Raw genomic sequence first — 6,622 nt, forward strand, 5'->3', positions numbered from 1 at the left:
AAGGGGAAGGAAGCTGGCTCTCACATAGACTAATAAAAATGGTCTGAGGGGAAAAGAGATTCAAAAAAACAAGACAAACTCTAGCCGGTTTGGCTCAGTGGAGAGAGCATTGGCCCGTGTTTGATTATGGTCAAGGGCAGGCACATTGGTTGCAGGCTTGATCTCTGGCCTGGTCAGGGGCAGTGAGGGAGGCAGTCAATTGATGTCTCTCTCTAACATAGATGTTTCTCTGTTTCTCCCCTTCCCTTCCACTCTCTCTAAAAATCATTGGAAAAATATCCTCGGGTGAGGATTAACAACAACAACAAAACAGACAAAGCACACACCCACACACAAGTGTTTCATTTGTCCCAGAAGTAAGACCGTTAGTGTCTCTTCCAAGAAATCTTACTACCCAGGTCTCAGTGAAATTACCTGGCTCCTAATATTAGAGCTGTACCTTGAATGGCGAGTAATAAGTTAACAATCCTAACAAGTGTTGTGGTTCTCTGAAGGAAAAAACAATATGAATATACTGACATTACTTCAAACACAACTCTACATTTATACAAATTTGTTTTCTTTTCCCACGTGGTGACCCAATCATTTCATATTAAGACCAGAAAACAAAGCAAGAAAACCAGGAATAAAAAGTGAAGAAATTTTGTATTATATGCTAGTATTTTTTTTTATTATATAAGAGAAAATAAGTATTAAGAAATCTAACTTCCAAAGAGAAACTCAAACTCAAACTCTGATTCTTTTAAAGAGAATCAGAAAAATGACAGAGCGACCCGTGCTCCAATTTGTTTGATTCAGTGGTTTCAAAGTTCCAGGTCTTCCTCTGGCCTTGTGAGCCGCACTCCACCAGAAGCCAGAGTGCATGAGGACAACCATCCCAGGGCTCCTCAATCTCTGCTCTGGACAAACTGACAATTTGCTTGGATTTCTTCTTGTAATGAGTTTTAAGCTAAAATTTCTCTTCTTACACATTGTCATATAAAATGGAAATTTCTGCTCCACCCCCTTCCTGTCATCACAGCAAAAAAATAAATACAAATTTGAAAAGGTTAACTAAAACTGGCTTTTTAAACCCAGTTAAAGCAAGATAAGACTGAAGAGACTGGAAAATTTTTAGACGGGGAAGATAAACACAAAAAATAGAGCTTCCCCAAAACACTGAAACCCTCAGGCATGGTGACAACTTTCTAAACTGAAATGTCTGGACTTTGGCAGAAGTGTCATGTTTTCCAAAGCCAACTTCTGGAAATCTTAACCTAGATTCACAAAAATTCCTAACAAAATGAGCCAACAGCCAGGAAAAGGTTACTGAGCACGGAAAATGAGTGATTCCATTCACAAACATATATCCGCAGGGAGAAAGGTTCAAGAAAAACTCACACCCCATCACAAATCTTCCTGGATGTTGAATTTCACCTGTTTGAGTTCTTAATTTTAAAAACGAAACTTACTAAAACTGAAATATACAGAAAAAACTTATCTGGCCTCTCTCAGGAGGCCAAGCGAGAGCTAACCACCCCTTTCAACGCCAGCTTAAGTCGTAGTCTCATAAACTCAAATCCCAGAGATTAGGTCAGCAAGCGCCTGACTATACCACCAGCTAGTTTACTACGTGTCTTTCACACTTGCCAGCAGTAGCAATATCTTGAAAAACTTGGCCTCACAGGCCTTTATATTACCTTTCCCAGTTTTGCCCAAGTAAAGTAACTCTACTTTAAGGAACCTGCAATGACTTTGCTCATTATCACTTCAGGTGCTAGAAATGGGAACTGCTTAGTAAGCAGAGCTTCTGGTGTAATTGCTACTTCTGCAGTTTCCATAGCTCCTGTTGGCTTTGCAGGCTTTTTAAGATTCCCCCATATTCACCCACCCCATCTAAGGCCCAGTGGTTCTCAACCTGTGGGTCGCGACCCCTGAAAATACATCCTGCATATCAGATATTTACATTACGATTCATAACAGTAGCAAAATTACAGTCATGAAGTAGCAACGAAAATAATTTCATGGTTGGGGGTCACCACAACATGAAGAACTGTATTAAAGGGTCGCGGCATTAGGAAGGTTGAGAACCATGGACGCAGTAGCAGTATCACCCCAATTTGTTTTACAAAGGCAACATGGCAATTTCCAGCTGATACTTAGAATGGAACTTGCTTCTTGGTAATACCAGGTTTAAAATGGAAAAAACAGGGAAGAAGGTATCTTATTCTACTGGGTGGGCGAAAGGGAAAAGAGCAACACAAAAATCCCTTCAGTCTATTGATCCTACATGAGTCACAGCCAAATTCTGAAGCCTAATAATTCCTCTAATCAGCTTATATCCTGGTTGTCCAGTCACAGGAAGAACAGGTTCTCGCAGAGCTGGATGGCTGGTTCATGATGCAAGATTTGACCTGACAGGAAAGCTAGCTTGTGGGCATACTTGCAAGGAGCTGGAACTCTGATGGTACCAGGCCAATTCCAGTACATGTGGCACAGTTTGAAAGTCAACCTGCAGCCCAAGAAAAAAATATTATCCTTATTATTTTCCACCTTCATTCTGGAATGTGATTATGTGCTTATGGGTGTATACTTTACAGCAAACTGGGGAACTAAGGAATACATCATGTATCTTTTTAAAATTTTTTTTTTACATGAGCCAACTTTTGGGAATCAGTTTTTAAACTGAATTTTTAAAGTTGATTTTATAGAGAGAGATACATCTATTTGCTGTTCCATTTATTTATGCATTCATTGGTTGATTCTTGTTATGTGCCCTGATCAAACCTGTAACCTTGGTGTATTAGGACAATGTTCTAACCAACTGAACTACCCAGCCAGGGCTGGGAATCATTATTTTAAGTGGAATTGTTTCTATTTCCACCATTTGTAAGTCAAGAGGACATGGATGAATTTCCTCACGTTAGGTGCCCCTGTTTTTATATCAAAACAAGAAAAACAAGGGTAGTTTTTTTTTGGCTGCAGAAGTTTAAGTACTCCAGCAAAATATTTATATAATCTGAGCTTAAGGATTTGGGATATCAATTAGCTGCACCTCATTACTCATCAAAGAGCAGTTTAAAAGATATAAATGCCTCAGACTGCTTAGGGGTGAAGCCCAGGCATCAGTATTTTTTAAGCTCTTCAAGTAAATCTAATGAACAACAGGATTACAAACCACTCCTCAAAAAGATACCATTATCATGAAAGACATGAAGAAACTCAAGGGGTAAATATTACTGGGGTTGGGCAAAGACTTTACCTTAGCTAGCCAGTCAGAGTGAGAAAGAGTAAGTTACTGGTCAGCTCACCTCTGCATATGATCGGGGCTCAGGTTTGCAGTGTTGAGAACACACACATAATGTGTAGGAATGCCACAACCCTGCCGGACATGATGGGCAAGAAGGTAGAAGTCCACCCTAGTAAGGAAAAAAGACAAAGCAATGATATGGTTAGATTTGACCAAAAAGAGATGGAAAAGATCTTGGAGCTCTTTGTAGCTCCTGCACCTAAAGCTTAGAGGTCAAATAACGGGTTCAAGGACACACAGGGACCAAACCATAATTAGAACTTGTGTTTCCTGACTCAACAGCCTATTCAAGAATCATGGTAGAAACTAGCATTCTGTGTGCAGAACATTAACCATGCATGATCTTTTTTTATAAAAATAAAAATCTTTTTGTTGAAAATATGACATACTGGTATGTCCCCCTTTTCCCCAAAGCATGCATGATCTTAAGAAAAGAATGTATGTTCAATAGTTTATACCTAAGAGGCAAAAACTTTATTGTTGGTTTGTTTTTTTCTAATAGTTTTTTTAAAGCTTTATTTTTTTAAAAGATGGAAACATGTATTTAGCATTTTTTTCTAATTACAGTTTACATTCAGTATTATTTTGTATTAGTTTCAGATGTACAGCATAGTAGACAGTCATATACTTTACAAAGTGTTCCCCCTGATATTTCCAGTATCCACCTGGCCCCATACATTGTTACTATAATAAAATTATACATTTCTTGTGCTGTACTTTACATCCCCATTAAATCTTTATTTTTTTAACAGTAAAATCTGAGGATTCCATTCCACATCTTCCCAGGCAACCTACCTATTCCAATACCCAGGGAATGGACAACTTCTGCAACATATTCTTGCTGAAATGTCATTTTTGTGTCCACTTACCACTCACAGGCTGTGATTGTATGATCCACCACAGTCCCAGGGGAGGGAGTTGCAAAGTGCTCAGTAGCAGCCAGGTACAGATTGGTGCTGATTTTCTTCTGAACTACAAATACCACCATCTTGGGCTGATAATTCTCAAAAGCCTCAAAACACTTCTGCAGCTGAGGAATCTCATAATTGGCAACTGTCTTTAGCTGGCCGTCAGACACCCCATCCCGGTACACCACAATCTTCTCTGGGAGACAGTGGTTCACCTGAAATGACACCTACTGAGATGAGTGTGGAGCCCTGAGACTAATGACCAGGCAGAGAGAGGCTTGCTCAGTGTACACACAGCCTGGAGAAGCAGCAGTCATTTCTACACTTCGACTGGGCAGTAAACAGGTCTGGTACAGAAAAGGCATTACAAAATACAAAAACAAAACAAGTACACATACATAAGGCTCATACTCAGTGTGAATAACGTTAGAAGGAAGGAAGGAAAATTTGGGGCTGAGTCAATCTCCTACTACACTAATTACTGTTTAGGCTAAGAACAAGGTGAGCTGTTAGAGAAATTCCAACATAGACCACACATCCTACAGATCCACCATCCTCACATTTTTATGTACCAGCAACATCCAAAGTTGCTAACAAGCAAAAGGGTCCTTTGCTAAATATCACCCTACAATCAGTTATAATGTGAAACAGTTTTACTATAACTAAGTAATTAGCAAAAAGTCATGGTAAATTGTCCATGGATCCAAATAAAATTAAATGCTGGCTTAAATAGTTTGAAGAATTTTTTTTCCATTCAGAGAATATAATTATGTTCTAGTCATGTCTGACTTTAACAGTTCAAAAGAACAGGCTGTTCCATTTTAAACTACGAGTTCTCTGAGAAGTACTGTAGTTTAATTCAGTCAGTAAGTGTCAGTTTGATTCTGAGTGTGGTTCATTGTAGGATTTTGTTCACAATTCCCATCAAAAACCTAAATTATCACCCTGCAGGTGTGGCTCAGTGGTTGAGCAATGACCTATGAACCAGGAGGTCATGGTTCGATTTCCCATCAGGGCACAGCCTGGGTTGTGGGCTCAGTCCTCAGTGTGGGGAGTACAGGAGGCAGCCGATCAATGATTCTCTCTCATCACTAATGTTTTTATCTCTCCCTCTTCCTTTCTCTCTGAAATCAATAAAAATATACTTAAAAATAAATAAAAAACCCTAAATTATCACTGAATTAAATAGGTACATACTATACATTCTTGATAGGTTGCTCTACATGAAAATTTACAATTTCAATGACCCCTTTTAAACATAATCACCTAGAACCTTGTTAGAGCCTAAATTCAGATTTCAAATATTTTATGAATGCTCTTTTTTACTGAGCCACCGCAAGTAGTACACTTACAAACATGTAATTCATCTTCGTATTCCAAGACTGGAATTACTGCCCCAGTCTGTAGCACTTTTTTGTGTGTGTGCTGCTTTTGGCCACCTAGCATCTAGTCCACCTTTTGGGGAAAGAGGATTTAGTTTCCTTCTGCCTCCAATATGACAGTCGGTGGGACTATTAATCAAGGTGCCTTCCCCTAATCAAATCCAGGCTTCTCAGCATTATTGACAAGTAGGACTGGCTAATTCTTTCTTGTTGAGGGCTGACAATATAGGATACTTAGCAGCATTCCTGGCCTCTACCCACTAGATGCCAGTAGCAATCTCCCCAGTTATAACCCAAAATGTCACTGCACTAACCAAAGGACACAGAGAGGATTCAAGCCATGCCAAAAGAATACTCCTCCCTTGCTCTGAGTCTTGAGTAGAGACTGAAAATCACTTGCTCCTTCCATGGCAATGCCTCTTCAGGTCCTTGCTTCTGGAACTCTAGGAGCTACCTGGCTCCTGTCTATTTCCCACCGTGATGCTCAACCTTCTCACGATTCCTCTGAGACTCCCCATGATCTTACCAATTATGTGAAAGTTAGCACATTTCTGTGACTTCCCAAAAACCCCTGAGACACTGTGTTAATAGGTGGCTATCACAGGCACTTAGATCTAGAAAAAGCCCTTATGTCACAGATGAGGAGAGAGACAGGAAGTACACTGGATCTGGGGCCAGTTGACTTGGGACTGAGTCTGACTTTACTGCTGTTCAGCTATGTGTTTCCTTAGTTGAAAAATGGAGATAAATGACTACCTTCTTCTTGGGGTTGTTAAGAGAAATAAAGTAAAATCTAATCTAGTAAAAGAGAAACATGCAAATTGACCGTACTTTCACCATGCCCCAAACCACACCCACCAGCTAATCAGGGTGACTATATGCAAATTAACCCAACCAAGATGGCGGCCGGCAGTCACGGAGCTGGAGCAAGCAGAAGGCTCAGTTGCCCTGGCGATGGAGGAAGCCAAGCTTCCTGCCTGCCCTGGCCAGCTGTGGCCTCTGCTAAAGGCAACAAAGTTTCAATTATAGAAGACAAATAAATC

The 6,622-nt window shown here is 40.0% G+C and overlaps 1 protein-coding gene across 1 annotated transcript in view; it reads right to left on the reverse strand.

Annotated features, from left to right (window-relative positions):
- Positions 1–2,050: 2,050 nt before the first annotated feature.
- Positions 2,051–6,622, reverse strand: part of PIWIL2 (piwi-like RNA-mediated gene silencing 2) — a 55,199-nt gene continuing 50,627 nt past the window's right edge. The window contains 3 exon segments of the mRNA XM_006778291.2: positions 2,051–2,491; positions 3,291–3,398; positions 4,159–4,412. Of these exon segments, the coding sequence (XP_006778354.1) occupies positions 2,335–2,491; positions 3,291–3,398; positions 4,159–4,412 (519 nt within the window). The 3' untranslated portion in view covers positions 2,051–2,334.

This window comes from Myotis davidii, unplaced genomic scaffold, assembly GCF_000327345.1.
Source record: "Myotis davidii unplaced genomic scaffold, ASM32734v1 scaffold448, whole genome shotgun sequence".
Taxonomy (NCBI): domain Eukaryota; kingdom Metazoa; phylum Chordata; class Mammalia; order Chiroptera; family Vespertilionidae; genus Myotis; species Myotis davidii.